The 18,742-nt window shown below is 40.3% G+C and overlaps 1 protein-coding gene across 2 annotated transcripts in view; it reads right to left on the bottom strand.

The window, feature by feature from the left end:
* Positions 1-18,742, bottom strand: part of trpm3 (transient receptor potential cation channel, subfamily M, member 3) — a 143,050-nt gene that overhangs the window by 44,429 nt on the left and 79,879 nt on the right. For both annotated transcript variants that reach the window (XM_061728936.1, XM_061728937.1), the window contains exons 7-8: positions 9,237-9,411; positions 7,519-7,642 (exon numbers count right to left, since the gene is read on the bottom strand). In XM_061728936.1, the coding sequence (XP_061584920.1) occupies positions 7,519-7,642; positions 9,237-9,411 (299 nt within the window). The remainder of the gene's footprint in view (positions 1-7,518; positions 7,643-9,236; positions 9,412-18,742) is intronic.

Here is an 18,742-nt window from a genome sequence, read left to right as displayed (position 1 = left end):
TTGCTGGCAGGCGGACCACGGCTCAGCCACTTTGGCCATGGCAAAAGTTAGCGGCTTGTGGTCCACAAAAGCAGTGAAATGTCGCCCTTCCAACAGGGAACGAAAATGTCTGGCGAAGTAGAGACCAAGCAGCTCCCGGTCGAAAGTGCTGTACTTGCGCTCGCTGGGGCGCAACTCACGGCTAAAGAAAGCCAGGGGCTGCCAGGCCCCGTCTACCCACTGCTCGTAGACCGCACCGACAGCGTAATCCGAGGCGTCCGAGGTGACGGCGATGGAGGCTGTTGGAGAAGGATGCGCCAGCATAGTGGCGTCCACCAGGGTTGCTTTGGTGGCAGCAAAAGCCTTGTCCATGCACTCAGACCAGTTCACAAGGTGCTTGGGCTTACCTTTCAAGGCCTCATGCAAGGGGCTGAGCAGAGCTGAGCTGAGCAGCTCGAGGGATGAATCAGTGATAAAAATTCACCATGCTGAGGAACTCTTGCAGGGACTTGACAGTTAGCGGGCGTGGGAACCGCGTGACTGCCTCCACTTTTGATGGGAGAGGGACTGCACCGTCCTTAGTAACTCTGTGTCCCAGAAAGTCAATGGTAGAGAGACCAAATTGGCACAATTGGCGGGCGTAGACGGGCGGACCAGTAGTGGCGAGATGGTGCTCCACACCATGCTTCGCAGCAGATGCAGAAAATGTGGGCCGAGTGATCGCTCGAAACTCGGCAAGGAGACGATGGAAATCATCCGAAGCCGAGAGCATACTAGACAGCTGTATGGACTCAGTCCCACTGAGCTCACACGTAAAAGAACAAAATGTGATTGCGTCAATCAAACGGCGGTTCTTTACATCTACCAACAGTCCATGTGCACACAGAAAATCGGCGCAGAGGAAGAGAAAAGCAACCTTTGCCATAACAAAGTCCCAACCAAAACGCTGGCCTCCAAAACACAATTCAACATACCTCGTTCCGTATGTGCGGATGGGGCTACCATTGGCAGCCTCCATAGGGGGGCCGTGGCTGTTGGTTACCATGTCCAAACGGGATGCAGGTAGGATGCTCCTCTGTGCGCCCGTGTCGCATAGGAAACGTCGTTCGGAGATGCTGTAACGGATGAAAAGCAGCCTGCCTCCGCGGCCGGCGCTCACTGCCACTACTGAGCGCCGGCCCGGGCGTTTCCCGGCCCGCTAAAACTGCACGGCGAACGGCATTTGGTAGCCTTGGATCCAAACTTTGCGTGATAAAAACACAAACCAGAAAACTGTTGTGGACCAGAAGAGTGCAGCAACGAGCACGGAGTCGTCCCGCGTCACCGGAGCGGGCTGCGCGGGGAGAAGCGCAGCGACACACTCTCTCTGACTCGCCAGAAAAAAATCATCAGCCTCCTCAGCTAGTTTCCGACAGTCAGTGATCGTGGTGTTGGCTAGTGCAGCCCTGAGCTCGGACGGCTTGCTGTCACCCAGTCCTTGAAGGGAGAAGAGCCTGCTGGCTCTCTCAGCGTCCGACAGTTCAAAAGTCTTGGACAGGTGGAATTAGAGCGCTATATACTTCTCAGTTGCCGGAGGATTTTTAAGAAGGCTCACCACTCTGTATGCTGAATTTCCGAGAGCTGACACAACGTAGTAGTATTTTGTTGTATCCGCGGTGATCTCACGCAACGCGAACTGCGCTTCATTCTGGGCGAACCATGCAGATGCCGACGATTCCCAGAATTCTGGGAGTTTGAGGGTAACAGCGTTTTTAGACATGATCGTGTCGTGTCTCTGGATACGTCCAGCACACCAACGTCGGGGTCACCAGTGTGGGAATTGTAGAAAACAGAGCAGACAATTTCCCATACGGAAGCGTGTGTCGTTTATTGAAAAGTCTCAGAACACTGAATCAACAAAATGGAGCTGTCCAGCAACCCAACTGGCATGGAGCTCAATGTCATGACCACATTTAAAGGGACCACGATCCCTGAACAGTCATAATTGCATGGAGGACAACATGCTGCATTTAATAATGAATGGTGTGTAGAACCACACTTAATAAACAAGGTGAATTATGTCCGTAACATTCACTACACTATACAAATAAACTTGCCTTGCCTTTTTTATACATTTTTGTAAGGGATTATGATCAAATCCCTAGGGCTGATTACAGATAATGTTCACATTTGTCCCCCGCTCTTTCAATCAAGCTTCTGAGCACTTGAACCCTTTTCTTCCTTGTAAAACCACTAATCTTGCAGCTCGTCCCACTGGAATGCTCTCGAACCTCTTATCTTCGGAGTTCTTCGGAACTATTGTTCATCTCTTTTCACTTCCTGCAGTTATACCCCCAAGGTGACCCTGTTATCACAGAGGCGTACAGTGAGAAACTGAGGAGCACAACCTCTCTGACATTCCAATGGTGTAGGTTTAATCTCAACAGTCCCCCTGAGTATCATCAACGGGTGCAAGGAAAACATAAACGGATGGTCTTTTTAAAAAATATCTTATTTAAAGCTAATGTTCCTGTACGTATTCTGAGCAAACTAGATTAGAAGTATAGTAGAGAGGACAGGGAAGCTTCTATGTCCCTGTTGCTCCTCACTCAGAGAATACATTCCACCACCTAGAGCACAATTGACTTGTATTCTGATAAAAACAGCAAGAAGTAGCAGATAAATTATACTAGCGCTACAAAGTGAGACATCAGCTCGTAGAAAAGAGGACAGAAGGAGGATATCAGTGTTGATGGATTTAAAAATGGATTGATGATGGATATATAAAAAATAAGATGTAAAAGCAAACGGTATATTTCTCAGTGTGACTGAGATTTGTCAGAAGGTCTACAGAGGCAGTAAACTACACACTCAGATGATTGGAAAACTGCACTTCATTCTCCAGTGAGTCAACGTAGTGGTTAAACATTCATCTTGCTTTAATAGGCACAGACCCTGCGGAGGTTGGTGTGTGCTCAAAAAGAACACATTACAGACACCAAGCAAACACATACATGTTTGAACAGATCACTGAGTTTTCTCAGATGTGGAAGACCGAACAGAACTCTGCTAATGTTTTCATCCCTCTGAATTAAAGTGTTTAACATTTAAACATGTTTTATGTGTTTTTCTTCAATAAGCATACAGCCTTCAATGCAGAGTAAGGGAGAAATTTTTTTGTTGTCAATAAATTAGAGACTTATGAGCTTCCCTCCTGATAATGAACTGCTTCTCATCTTGTGTGTCTGTACTTTCAACTCTCTGGTGTACGACATTTTTCCATTTGCTCTCCACTCAACACACGTTCCCTCCCCTCTTTCATAGTCCATTTAAATCACTCTCTTTCCTCATCTTATTGCAACGCCCTGCCAGGAAGGTAAATGGAGATTGTGGGTTGGTGGTTCGTTGTCAATATTTAATCCAAATTAAACATATAAAGACGATTCTATTGAATAATTCATGATAAAGTCTGGGATGCACATTTCTGGCACTGGCAACAGACAGTGGTACGACCAATGCAGCCTCCAAGCTTGTTTTCTCGATGTGTGGAAGAACTAAATGAAACTTGCGACTGCATGTGGAAGATAATACTCTTATTATCCAGACAATTTATATAATACATCTAGAATATACATTTCCCACAGTTGCCATCCCATGTGTGAAACTAAACAGTGCACACATAAATCATTTTGATGAACCATGCAGACCCCCGCCCATTTTCCTTGAAGCAGAGAAGTTACTGCAAGAACAGGAGATAAATCAGCACACTAAAGGAGCCCACACTGGTAATGCAGATTATTAGGACTAACATTTGATGCTGAAAAAAACTACAACTTCAGTTTCAGCTTTACATTTTGTTGCTTTGCAAAAAAACAACAGTAGAACAGAAAGACCCACTGCAATTAGATGAGTTTTATGTTTTTATATAAAAAAAAGACAACAAAACAAAACAAAACAAAACAAAACATTAGATTAAAAGTGACTGTACCTAAGGATAGGAAAATGTGTATAAAATGTCGATGGAAATGTTTATGATAAAATGTTTTCATGATTATTAGAGATATCTAAAAGAAATAGTGAGTGAAAAATACCAATGGTGAATACAAACATGCATAATTTAGTGCCAAGAGTCTGTATCTTGAGAATGACAAATGAACCTGTTATCTCCCCATTATATCATGGATTTCCCCATTGGGATCCCTTAACTGGAGCATTGCTCTCTATAACCTAAAAAGAAAATTTTCCCACAGCTCCAGATACTTATCTTGCTTAACGTTCACCTGCTATGTACAAAGGTTCTGCAACACGTTGGTAAGTGTCTTTGACCAGTCTTTGAGTTGTTTACACATAACAATCAAGTGCTGAATCTCAATTGCTGACTTCCTGCCGATTATTTTGCAAATAAAAGCAGGTGAAATGAGCGCCGTTTGAAGAAATTCCCAAAGGAATGGAAAAGGAGCTAAAACTTCTGTAAGGGTTCAGAGTAGAGTCACTGCTTTACCACACTGGAAACAGCCAGTTGAGGTGGTTTTGGCATCTACCGGTAATCAGGATTCCCCGCAGATGCTATCCAGAGGAGCTGTTTAAAACATGTCCCATCAGGGAAAGGTTTTAGTCCCAACCCAGGATCCTCTGAAAAGATTATCCTTTTGCTTCTGTGTTCTTCTGGATGTGCTGAAGGAGAGTTTTGATTTCTTTTGAATGTTGTAGCCACACGTAATTGTGTGTGTTTCCTTCACTTTTTTTAAATATGAACCAGTGTTTCTAATTTCAAATGAAATAATAAAGAAAAATTTAAGTTCTTGTCCGTAGCCTTTTAAAGCATTCGTCTGACTCTTATCATGGGTGTCACTTCACAGTTCTGGGTAATTTCACTCAGTTAGGAACATTCCCAATAAACAAAACAGAACTTCACATACAAAATAAAAAAGTAAAAAATTACGTTTAAAAAGTACAAGATCCCTATGTGGTTTGGTTTAAACCACATAAGGATTTCATCTATTTCCTTTTGTTTATATGATGTAGTCATTTATCTCACTATATAATTTATAATATAAGTAATGCAATTATTGATGTGTTACACAACTTTGATCAATCACATATTCAAATGCTATTAGACACCAAAGTAGGTGTTTCTGCTATTAGATAAATATAGCCATAAGGAAGGCTACACTTTAAATGAAATGTTAGATAAAATTTGCAGTTTTGAAACATAGTCCTTCCCAGCAACACCAAAACTAATTTTATAGTTCTATGCTCATTTAGTAAAGTATGTCCAGGTTTGCATCATGACTGTGGGCTTAGTTTCAATATGACAGGGTAAGACACTGGTAAGTTAAGAAAAATAGCAGCATCAGATTATCGCAGGTTTACAGCTGCTCCTGCTGAGTTGAATCATTCACATCCTATTGTTCTTATGCTCTTGTGAATGGTGTCCAGAAACTCCATCAGTGTGAGCATCATTCAGTCCTTGGAATCCCACAGAGGGTGAAATAAATCCATTTACACGCTGCACAGCCATGACCAATGCTGGGCTGCCCACAAAATACTACTGCATTTGTATTTCTTGCGTGTATCTATAATGTTTGTGTTTGGTTTGAGACACAGAGCATTATGAAGATTGTAATAAAAGAACCACAAAATAAATATATAAACCTGACGGCGCAAATGGAAAAGACCATCACATTTTGATTTGACTGTCAATTATTGAGTCTGGCCAGACAATGTGCTGGACTTTAGTTCAGCATCTCTATTCAAAGTTGGGACTAAAGAAATATGTCTGTGTTTTTGCAAATGCATTTGCGAAAAACCAGAATCTGTCAGCGGTACCATAAGAAATATTCCATCTCCCATGAAACCCATAGACATCTATGATCAAAGTGGATACAATTATTCAATAAGTCAGTATTGCTGCAAAGTGAAGATGCAGTCTTTTTTGTACTATAAATAATGAATTACAATTTTAGTTCCATGAGTGTGCAGAGCCAGAAGTGTGTTTATGTGAGAAAAAACCTAATAGAAAGGGACCTCCATGATTTTCTTACTGTTGTGTTAACAGACATAGCCTCTAACCCATGACCTCCTCAAAGTCCATAAAGTTTTAATGAATGTTGAAGGAGAAACTGCTTTTTCTTCATCTGTCATTGAAAGTCATTTGAAAGTTAATTAATGTAACTGACTAACAAATTAGAGACATGCAATAAATCTGGCTCTCAAAAATCATACCTTTGATCAGACTGGAAGATTATAATTAGTTAAATGAAATTAATCCATTGTACTTATTTAAAAAAAATGTAATAAACAAATGCATGAATAAAAGCATGTTTATGCAGATTTTGAGAGATCAGAAGTTGTAGTTCCATAAGTCCCAGGATCAAGTCAAGGTCCCAGTGTTTGTATGTCATTAGTGCAGAAGCTAATTTCCAAGCTTTAAGCATCAAGTACTAACTTACAAAGAAATTAACCACAGATATTTTGCTTCCTAGTGTTATGTAAAAATAATTAAGACCACTTACTAGTCAAAAATAATCTAGCACTAGCATGGCAGCATCTGTGTCCAACTGCACTCTCAGCAGTCTGACCAGCACTTATCCATGCTGGACCCTCCTATGGGATTTCTTGCTTGTCTTCTTCCCTCAGATGTAAGTCGCTTTGGATAAAAACATCTGCTAAATGACAGTAGTAGTAACTTTCTAACGCCCACATTAACGTAAACATTACTAAAAATCGTATTTTTCCTCACTAAATCCCTGTTCTAAAACTTGAACAGTTCTTTCTTTTTGGTCTGCCACTCTTGCTGTTCTGTGGACATTCAGAAGTGTTCATTTACAATGTCTGTATCAAAGAAACTATTTCACCTTTTCACTGCATCACAAAATACACCACTCTACTATAGTGCAGAGGTATTCAAAATTAAGCAATTGCAGTATGCAGCTTCTGTATCGGAGAGTGAGCAGGATGCAACTTACCAACAATAAACAGTGATGCAACCTTTATGCAAATCTTAAACAAAACCTAAAGCCTTTATCAACACCAGCAGCATGACATGTCCCCAAGATGCCCAACATTGTGACTATGAAAACAGATTTACACACACGTGGAAATGAGGTACACAGACAGCACTAATTATGAATGTTCTCCCCAGAACAGACAGAACGTCATTGCATTTGATGATATGTGACTGAAACACTGCTGGTAATACAAGGTGGAGGATACCTGGTACTAAATGTCATCTGAATACATTTACATCTTCTTATGAATGTCATTCAATACTTCATAATGAGAAAACTTCATTTGACTAACATATTTTGCTCCTCCACATTTTTTAAAGTTTTCATGGCATTGTCTGAATGAATGTTAACACTTCAATTAAACTAATTCGTTTTTAATGCCATGTTTGTTTCTGTGTTTGCTCATTAACATGCATTTCTCATTGTCTTCTTTTTTTTTTGCATCTGCACACATACAATTTGTATGCATGCAGTGTTGCAAAATGGGGTATAATGAGTGGGTTTACGCATGTGGTCATTTATGTACAGTCTGTTCCAGAGATAGACCAACCAGTTCCTTCTTCTTCATGCACTCCATGAGGATGATGAACAGATGTTGGGCCTGTGTGCGGCTGTAGGTGAAAGTCTTCTGAATCGTCACCAGCAACTGGTCTCTTAGAGACTCGTTAATTATCCTGCAGATGTAGAGAGGTGAGGAGAAGAGAAAATAAGACATATCAGGAAGCGGGTCAGACAGACACTGGTCCAAGTGAATCCAAGATTGTTCCATAGGCTAATCTCAGCATCACCAGTCATTGGTGAGATGTGAATTTGAAAGTATACATCCTTATGTAACAGTAAACCGAGAATGTGAAACTATAAAAGTTATCTTCAAGAAAAAAAAAACTCAATGTGAAATTTTGGTGCAATGCTTAGTTAAAATCAAATGTTACACAATGGTGTGCGTGGTTCATACAGGTGCTTGAAATCCTTGAAATTGCTTGAATAAAAATAAAATAATTTAGAGCGCCCAAGATGGAAATTGTTGATCTTGTGATCAGGCCGTGTGTTTTTAGGTGTACAAAAGATGCTAATATCAAATGTTCTATGTTGCCGTTTTAATGACCGTTGGCATAAAGCATTTTTGTTTCTGCTCAATAATGGAGTATATGCAGTTGAAATATCCAATGTAACGTAACAGAGATGGTAACGTTAGTCATTTACTGCATTCAAATCTTTAGGAAAGGTTAGTTCAATGCAAGCATCCAACAGTAAAAGTTTGATCAGCACTTTATATTTTCTTGTGTTTGTAATATTCACTTTCTCAAGTTTTAACTTAGTTTCTTCAGGAACACATGCAAGTTTGACTGATACAGGTGTCGAGTTGAGAAAAAAAAGTGTGTATTCAGCTTAGATAATCAGAAGACATTATTCATATTATAATACATTAAAGTAAATGAAAGAAGTTATCAGAAAAGAAAAACTGTGTAAGGCACATCTTTCCTCAATTGTATAAATCCTGTTACTCTGACTGTATGGTTGGGCAAAGTTGATATGGATCAGATCAAAACTAAATAAATATCATGATAATGATAATAATGTCGCATTTATACAGTGCTTTCAAGCTACTTGGCTAAACATACAGTATTGAGCAAAGGTTTAAGGCAACTCTAGTCTTGTTTTTCCCTTCAACAATTTCAGGACATTCATTTTTATATTTCAGTGTATTAAAGATCCAATGATTACAAATGATGCGCTACCATCCAGTGTTTATGTTTATACATGTACAAACATAATTTGTCATTATTGTAAAAGCTCAGAGTTGGTTTGTTCCTATCTTAAACTTGAAGAGACTTGAGCATCTTTCTCAGTTTGACAGATAGGTGTTGGCAAGTAAAGTCAAACTCAAATTTCAAAACAAAACAAAAAAATTTGATTAATCTTTCTTATCCTTCTTCTCTTAACATAAAACATATTTTAGTTGTAATATATCACAATCTTTAAAAATATTAATTAAATGATTAAAAATAGATTGCCATTTTAAGTATATTTATTCATATAAATATGTTATTTATCACAGCTTGAGCACAGTGATGGAAAAGCTTCAAAATTAACATTCAAGGGCTTGAATTGGACTTTCACAGAGAAGTGTATAAACCCTGAATATGAAACTACCTACATATTGGTGGATAATGGGATTATAATCTCTCAATGTGCTTCACTGTGGCACCTTTTATATAAAATAGCTTTTTCCTCTGTACTGCATTGTGTGCAGATGTGCGTGCATACCCTCCCTCCTCAGAGTATTTATGCCCAAACGCCAAGATGTCTGAAGCCCTTCCGCTGCCATCACACACCACCACAGGGACCGGAGGGGTGTCCCTGAGGTACTCCAACACTATGGAGATCACATTAGGGCCTCCTTCTACGATAAGAGCCACCACCGGCACGCCCTGACCAATACCTACATATGAACGGGATGCAGGAAAAAGAGGAGGTGAGGAACGGAGAGAGAAACAAGGAAGAAAAAAGAGAAATATAAAGAGGGAGGGATGAAGGAAGGTAAAAAAAAAGGAAAAAGATAATTAAAATTGGCATCAATACATCAGCTATATTGAATTAATTAATAAAAACCGACATCAATAAAAGATAATAATATATGTCAAGGTTATTATAATTATTATGTGTCAAGCGCTGTCTTTAATGCCTCTCTGTCATGTTGTACCACCTCTTACTACAGTAGCCTTCGAGAGACAAACCAAACACTGGCTCTAGCATGGGCTTTTTTTTAGTTTGCAACTGTAGTTTTCCCAACATGCTTGGAAATGTAAGGTAGGATCGGAGTTCAGTTGGTTGTAATCTTTACTTGACATCAAATATCACTTCTTCCTGCACACTTGACCCTCAGCGGTCCCGCTTTCAGTCATGTTTCAGTATCAGAAAAATGATAAATGAGAGGGACTTTACTGGGAATTCAGTTGTATTATGGTTAACTAAATGAGAATGCAGAGAGCAGGAGGGTTGATGCACGAAGGCTGACATGAATAACAGTGGGCAACAGCAGTTTGACTGTGAGTAAGTACATGGCTCTCCCACATTTCCACGTGTCCTTGGACAACATACTGAGCTCTACATTTCCCCTGGTGGCTCATCTCTGTGCGAGTGTGTATATTAGAGACATCCACTACTGTATTAAAGATGATATGGGGAAGAATGATTTCGCTTATGTTGTAAAGCATTTTGAGTAGTCAGCAAGACTAGATATATTTACTATTATTACGTCCCTTAGGCAGAATATTCTATACTGAGAGTTAGCTGCGAGTCTGTCTGTCACAGGATGAGAACCAGGAGTCAACCTGGACAGGTTAACAGCCCTTGGCAGACACTGGCCCCTCTGCACACTCATACATGGGTAACTATACCGTAGTTTAAATCACTCAAAATAACATACATGTATTTGCATTGTTTGAGGAAAAGGAACACTACACCACACACTCCCAAATAAAACAATTAAATCATTGGACAGAGAACACAGAGAAGACTCTGCTGAAGTTCAGGAAATTAACATTCTTGCTGAGGTAACTGTGATGAGCATGGTGCCACTTTGTTGACCTTAATATTGTGTAATAATGTTATAATTATTGTAATAATATTGTAATACTGAGATATATAAAATGTTGCTTCTGTTCAATAATGACACATTCAGCCCGAAACAGTAAAGTCTAGATATTTCCTTTTTACATTTTGGATATTTATAAATAAAAGTAATTAAACCATTTTTTTGGGGACTTGACTGCCAATCTGTTGAAGTATTAAAATACAGAAAATGAGTCATGGATTTCTGAGCACTGCTGCAGTATAGGGCCCACTATCTGCAGGAGGGACCATATGGGTCAGGTGCCATGTGGGATAGCTGAATGTCTGGGCCTTGGTGTTTAGACCCTCGATCACAGAAAATGGCTTGGGACTCGGGACAAGTAAGGTCATCTAACTGGTGAGGAAGGAACATGAGTTTGTGTGTGAATGATGAGTATGGCTCTGCGAGAGGTTTTTAGGCCTGTTTAACAGCTTTCGTCTTCTCCACTCTCATCTCGTTTGCTTGGATTGAGGATTATGAATCAAATAATTATTTTATAATTCATTTTCTAACTGAATTACAATGAATTGGACAGAAATGGGATATAGTTATGCCTCAAATTGACTGTTTTTATTGATAGTTAGTGTTTATGAATTTAATGTAGTTGCCATCAGAGTTTATTTGGGTATCACTTTTACCATCTGCTTGGTACCTGGATGTGAATAAATTCTGATTGATTTTAATGAGAAGTTGTTTGTGATGTTTTACCCAAATTCTTGTCACAATGGCTGTTTGACAGAGCTAGTGCCGAACTTTGGCCTTCAACATTATTCACCAGAAATAATAGCCCTTACTGTTATTCTGGTGGAATAATCCTTAATCTTTGAGACTGATTTATGCTGTTAAACTTATCATTTTTCCTGGAAAACCAGGTGGTGCCCCGAGGATTAAATCATTTTGATAATTCAATTTGATAAATAGTCTACTTCATTAATTATGAATAATTGTTGGATAAAATTATTAATAACTCTTGATAACTGGAACAGCGCCCCCCCTATGTTGCACAGCACAGCCAATCAGCACAGTGCATCATTATCATAACCTCCCCACCCACTCAGAATCCCTCATAGAGAAGGAGTTTAGAAGCGGCAAAAATAAAGACATGGCCCAGAGGCTGAATTTCTAATTTATGTAGAAAAAACAAGCTTTCAATAGTTTTTAAGACATTCAAGGCCTGTTTGAAATATACATTAAATGCCATAATAGGTCTCCTTTAAAGAAACTGAACAAATTGATGAAGAATGCCAGCTCCGTTCAAGTCTGTGAAGCTGATTGTGTGAAGGTGATCATGCACAACCCTGAGCATCCTCTTCACAACACAGTGATTTAACAATGGAGTGACTTCAGTCAGAGGCTGCCTCAGCTCTGCAGCAGCACAGACCACTACAGGAGATCCTTCCTGCCAACAGGAATAACCTTGTACAATGACTCTTTGAAGAGACTTAAATGAAAATACTACTGCAAAAATGAATTTTATGAATTTGAATGGAACTTGAATGCATGGGCATGAAGATTTGATGTTCAGATTTGAATTAGTCAAACTCTTGTATTTTACATGTTTCCGGTGCTGACTTTGTTTATTATTTTGGGAGTTTTTCCTGATGTTGTGCACCCTGCATTTACATAGGAAGAATATTTTAAGGGCCTTGCCTTCTTCAAAGAGATAAAACATGACTGTGCAACAACACATCACACAAGCATATATTAAGCCAACAGACTGTGAAAAAGTAGAAGATTTTCATGTTATTGGATTCTTCCATTTCCTCTTCTGTTTGTTTGAGTGCCAGTGTGCATGTGTGTGTATGTATGACTTGCAGTTGTGTCAGATTAAACATTAATATTGATGACTACTGAGCTTTTGATGACACATGGCGCTGAATAAAGTAGATTATTGTTCAAATGAAACCCGCCAAAGCAAAAATGAGGAGGGAAAAACACAGCTGGGTCATAGCTGATTGAACACACACACACACACACACACACACGCACACACACACACGCACACGCACACGCACACGCACACGCACACACACACACACACACACACACACACATTGATAAAAGCACGTTCACATAAACAAACTAAATATTATATGCTAAAAGCTTTGGTCCTCCCATTAAGAGTAACCTGACATTTACAGTAAACCTGCAGTTTTAACAAGTACCGTATTAATGTAAGTGGGATTGTCTTTGTATTTCTTTTCAAGTGGTGAACTGGTGACATGCAATTTTGCAATTTACAGTTTTTCTCTATTGCCAAAACACAAAACCCAGTACTCTAAACCAAATGACCAGTTGCCTAAACACATTTAGTAAAACTACCCCCCTTTTGCCACAACCACAAACACAATTCACCTGTAGACACTTTTCACAAAACCCATCCCCTTTTTCTCAAAACTCTAAACACATTTTGCCGTGCTAAAACACATTTTGCATATAACTCTGCTCCAATATCCATTGTGAAGCTCATGTGATGCAAAATGCTACCCACAATCAGCAAAACTTGAACACAATGAACATACCTGGTGTCAATCAGTAAACACAACTACTCATAATTGAAAACACCTATTGCAAATGATGTGACCACACCTATATAAGTCAGTGCAGTTTGCTGAAGCCTCAAAAACAAAAATAGATGATCAAGACAGGAGAAGAGGAGTTCGTGTCAGATGTGTTTGGCATTTGAGAAGGAAATACCATTTAGTGAAGAGTTAACACTGTTTTGAGGGTAGAGTGTGCTTTTGCAAGAGAAGTGTAGGATTTTGCATTTTGTGTGTGAGTTTTGTAATTTGTGTTTAGAGTTTTGAGAAAGTGAGGTAGTCTATCAGGAAATGTGTTTAAACAATTGTGAAAAACTGTAACATCAATCAGCAATTCATTAGTGTATGTCTGCCACCCTACTCTCCGTTCCTAAACCCAATAGAGGAGTTCTTCTCATCATGGCGGTGGAAGGTCTATGACTGCTAACCTTACACCAGAGAGAACCTTCTCAGGGCTATGGACCTGGCCTGTGATGATGTGGCTGTGCAGGCGTTCCAAGGCTGGGTGCGGCATGCCAGGGCATTCTTCCCACGTTGTTTGGCTATGGACAATATTGCCTGTGACGTTGATGAGGTCCTGTGGCCCGACCCAGCCCAACGTGATGCCGCCCCATGATTTCGGTGTCAACATACAACATACTGTCAATTTTCAAACGTACTGTAATAAAAGAAATACCACCCTGAACATTGTGTTCTCAATTGTTAGTACTGTACTGTATCTATTGTGTGTAATGGATCCTCTATGGAGTTTACGGTACTAATTTTTGCATTGAGTTGTGATATTACTGCATTTTCTGCATTATGTAACTATTCCCATGAAATGCACAAATCTATAGTAAATGCCCAAAACATATTTGAGAATAAATAAGGGTTGCTCAAATGCATCCTGGCAGTTGTGAAACTGTAAAAAGAACAGTCTCACACTGTGAACATTGTGTTTTAAATTTTTTTGGTAATGTGGTTAATGATGCTCAGTAGTGTTTACATTTTCACAGGCCTTGAGTGGTATTTTGGTGTCAGAGTTTGCTTTTGAGCATATGAGCAACTGTTTTGGTGTGATGGGTTGGTTTTTGTGCATATGAGCAACTGTTTTGGTGTGATGGGTTGGTTTTTGAGCATATGAGCATCTGTTTTGGTGTGATGGGTTGGTTTTTGAGCATATGAGCATCTGTTTTGGTGTGATGGGTTGGTTTTGAAAAGAAACTGTGAGGTTTAGTGTACGTAGCTTTAGAAAAGTGTTTTGTGTTTAGAGTTTTGTGAAAAGTGAGGGCAGTATCGTGAAATGTGTTTAAGCAATAGTGAAAAACTGTAACAACAGTAATATGGTGAAGGATTTTTCCCAAATCAAGTCATGAATTAATTAGAGTTTCTTTCAAAAGAATCATCTGACTCCTTCAATGTCATTCTGATTTTTTTTCTCCAGAATCTACACTTTTCCATTTTCAAAATCCTCTTTGCTTAGGAAACAACAACCTCTGCAACATACAGTACAAGCTGAAAACGTTGAATTTCAGCAATGACGGTGAGATAGAGATGCTTCACTCAACTTCACTGCTTATTTTAAAGTGCCATAACCTTTCTGAATGGTTTCTATTTAGCAATTCGAGTTCCATTATCGATATCGCTTATCGACTCGGTTCCTTATCAGTTCCTTTTATCGATTCTCATCCATTTATATATTGTACAAATGATTTGGTTGCATTAACGCTTTAATTTTAAGTATGCACCAACATTTTGCACTCAACTTCAACTAAGACAAGAACCATTTCAAATTGTGACATAAATACAATCGCAATGATCAACTTTTGCAAATTAACAGTTTTTAGGTAGAAAATGTTTCAGGTGTTGGAGGTATTTCCCCCCTTTGGCGTGATTAAAGCTCTGTACCTGTTGCAACTAAAGTTGCTTTCATCAAAATTATGACTAAATATCATCGCCAACGAACCTTCATCACCTAATGCAATATTGTATCGTGGGTCCAGCTTGACAGACTGATGACTGGAGGTGCAGCTGTTGGTGTACAGGGAGAAGAGCAGAGGAGAGAGAACGCAGCCTTGAGGGGATCCGGTGCTGATGGTCATGGGGTCAGAAACATGTTTCCCCAACTTCACCCGGCGCTTCCTGTCAGACAGGAAGTCCGTGATCCACCTGCAGGTGGAGTCAGGTACGTTCAGCTGGGAGAGCTTGTCCTGGAGCAGAGCTGGAATGATGGTATTGAAGGCAGAGCTGAAGTCCACAAACAGGATCCTGGCGTAGGTTCCTGTGGAGTCCAGGTGCTGGAGGATGAAGTGCAGGGCTATGTTTACAGCATCTACAGCGTCTACAGACCTGTTGGCTCTGTAGGCGAACTGCAGGGGATCCAGTAGTGGGTCGGTGATGTTCTTGAGGTGTGGCAGCACAAGGCGCTCAAAAGACTTCATTACCACAGAGGTCAGGGTGACGGGTCTGTAGTCGTTAAGTCCTATGGTCCTTGGTTTTTTGGGGACAGGTATGATGGTGGAGGTTTTGAAGCAGGCAGGCACGTGGCATGTCTCCAGGGAGGTGTTGAAGATGTCTGTGAACACCGGAGACAGCTGATCGGCACAGTGCTTCAGGGTGGATGGGGAGACAGAGTCCGGTCCTGCTGCTTTGCAGGGGTTTAGTCTTTTAAATATCTTATTAACGTCCCTCTCCAAGATACCGCGCTTTGGTGTGGGGGGATGAGGGTGGGGCCTCTGGGGTGTAAAGTGGTAGAGAAGCTCCAGCCCCTGCTGGGGAGGGGGGGGTGCAGTTGGAGGGATGGAACTGGTGAATGTGAATGCAGTCCCGGGGGATGGTATCACTCTGTCCCTTTGTCTTTTAAAGTGACAGTAGAACTCGTTCAGGTCGTTGGCTAGGCGTCGGTCGTTGATGGAGGAGGGGGCCTTGGGTTTGTAGTTGGTTATCTGTCTCAGTCCCTTCCAAACTGAGCTGGCATTGTTTTCTGAGAACTGTTGTTGCAGTTTCTCAGAGTACAGTCGTTTAGCTTCTCTCACCTCCTTGCTAAACGTGTACTTTGCCTTTTTGAGCCTGTTCTTGTCACCACTCCTGAACGCTTCTTCCTTCTGCAGCCGCAGCCATCTGAGCTTTGATGTGAACCAGGGTTTGTCATTGTTGTGACTAATCCTGGTACGTGAGGGTACACAACTGTCACAGAAGCTGATGTAAGATGTCACAGCCTCTGTGTACTCATCCAGACTGTTGTTATAAGTCCTATAAACATCCCAGTCAGTACAGTCTAAGCATGCCTGAAGATCCTCCATAGCTTTCCTGGTCCACTGCTTTGATGTCCTCACAACAGGTCTGCAAAGCTTTAATTTCTGCTTGTATGCGGGAATCAGGTGGACCATGAGGTGGTCTGAGTGTCCCAGTGCAGCTCGGGGGACAGCAAGGATAACAGGGTTCAAACTTTTCTTAAGAAACCAATGGGTCATATGACCGAATGCTTCATCCATTGTTATATACAGTCTATGGTTGTAACTGGCCCCAGTATTGTCAGTTTTCGTGAATTATAATCAAACTTTGGAGCATTTTGGCCTCTGAGCATAAATACAAAGCGTGCACATGACATCATCACACAAATGCGTCAGATGTTGGCAGACCCCAATTACAATTATGTAAAGAGAGAGTAAAATAACACTTGGAGAAGTTAGTCGTGCGTTATCCTTAATGGTAGAAAAAAGTATTGGCAAGAAAGAATGGCAAAATGACCATGTGTTAAAGGCTTTACCATCCAAACATTTTTGGGCGTGTCTTGCAGGGCTGAGATGCAGACATTAATTGAAGAATTTTCTAAAAATCTAAATTATTTTCAAAATTATATCAAGTTAATTAAAAAAAACTGTCTGTCGCAGTAAAAATCTAAGTATTTCTATCTCACTGCTTTATTTTTATTTTTCAATTCTATTAATATTTTCCATATCTTTCCAACTTCTTTCTGACTTGGGGTTAAATTACTGCTTGAAGTCACCCAGAGGTTTTTTGTCACTGTGCAGGCAAGTGTGGTGCTTTACTATTTTCTTACAACCACTCAAGATTTATATCCAATCCCACTCTCATCTTTTATTCCACCTTGCTTTCCACTGTTTTATTGGCTGCTCGATATCTCTGACCAACAGCTACTGTACAAGATCAGAATCTCCCCAGGAAGCAATGAATGCAGATTGTCTGAACAAGTCTGCAGAGGAATGCCTTCAATGAATCAGCCATTTAAAAAGATTCTTTCCCAAGTGTTTTGCCAGGAAGAACAGACTGTAAGGTGTGATGTTCATGAAAACATTTGACAAAGTTATTTGGAGAAGCTGTATGTATAGATAAAGACAACATGAATGTATAGTGAATATGTTTGGTTTGATGCAGATATACTAGAGCAACTTATGTATTAAGCGTTGTTGTTCATTTTAGTGTACATATGCTAAGAAGATAAAAAAAAATATAGACTTAAAAGGAATGGCATGTCGTTCATTGTGTCCATTCAGTGTGTAATCGATATGTTACTTGCTTAATAAAATATGAAATATGGATGAGAAAGACAAACCAGGTCATTTTAACTGTAGTCAAAGCTGAGTGGGGAGCTTTGATTATAACTAAAGCCGGGCATACACTGTTTGTTGTTTTGTCTACTGTTGTTGTTGTCTCTTTTATTGTATTTATATGGACCTATCTGAGTCTGAAATAAAGATTGAAAAAAAACTGCGATTATCGGCTCGTTTTGAGCCAATTTTCCAGTCGTGCGACTATTTTTTGGATCGGGCCGGATTTCGAACCAATCGTTGATCGTGCCTCGTGCAGAATACGTGGGGTAACGACGAGAGATTAACACCTCACGAGGAGCTCCCGATCACGAATCGTGTGCTCGCAAGAAAATCAAACGTGTTTGAAATCCTAGTCGCTCCTTGTGAAGGAATCGCACAGTTGAAGCAGCTACGACCCGATTTGCCTCATCCTTTCACAGAGAGCATGCGCAATCTCTGGTGTCACGTCAAAAACTATTATTTGTAGTTTAAAGTGTTGCAAATTCACCTTACAAATCATGTTTTAATAGCAGAAAAAAAGACAGCATTTCCCACGTCTGCCCAGCCAATTCCTTGTCCAATCACGGCGTTGTCTAATCTTTTTTCATTTATCGCCACACAGAACGGCACAAATTGCTAAAGGCTGATTTATGGTTCCGCGTTACACCGACGCAGCATACGGTGCGCGTCGCCGCGTACCCTACGCCGTAGGCTCTGCGTTGGTGTAACGCTGAACCATAAATCAGCCTTTAGTGTGTGCTCTGTGCGCTGTTCTGAACACTTCTTTGTTGTGCTCATTTTGCTGGGACGTCGGGTCCCTCCGCCGAGACACAACTTTTGCGGTATGCGTTCATTGTTGTGTCTAAAAACTATGCGCAGTGCCCACCCAATCAGAAACGGTACAGATATTTTGTGATTTTTTTTTATATATATGAAAAAAATTAATTATAAAAAAATAAAGGATCCCCGTAACCCTTTGATTGGGTGGGCAGGACGCACGTTTGGGTGGGCACAGCCCACCCCTGCTCCAAAACCGGCCTCGAGTTCCAGTACACAGAAGTCCGACGTGAGGATTATGAACGTATA

Source organism: Cololabis saira, chromosome 9 (genome assembly GCF_033807715.1).
Source record: "Cololabis saira isolate AMF1-May2022 chromosome 9, fColSai1.1, whole genome shotgun sequence".
NCBI classification, from domain to species: Eukaryota; Metazoa; Chordata; class Actinopteri; order Beloniformes; family Belonidae; genus Cololabis; species Cololabis saira.
The sequence above is the reverse complement of the archived record's forward strand: the minus strand, read 5'-3'. Positions and strand labels throughout refer to the sequence as shown.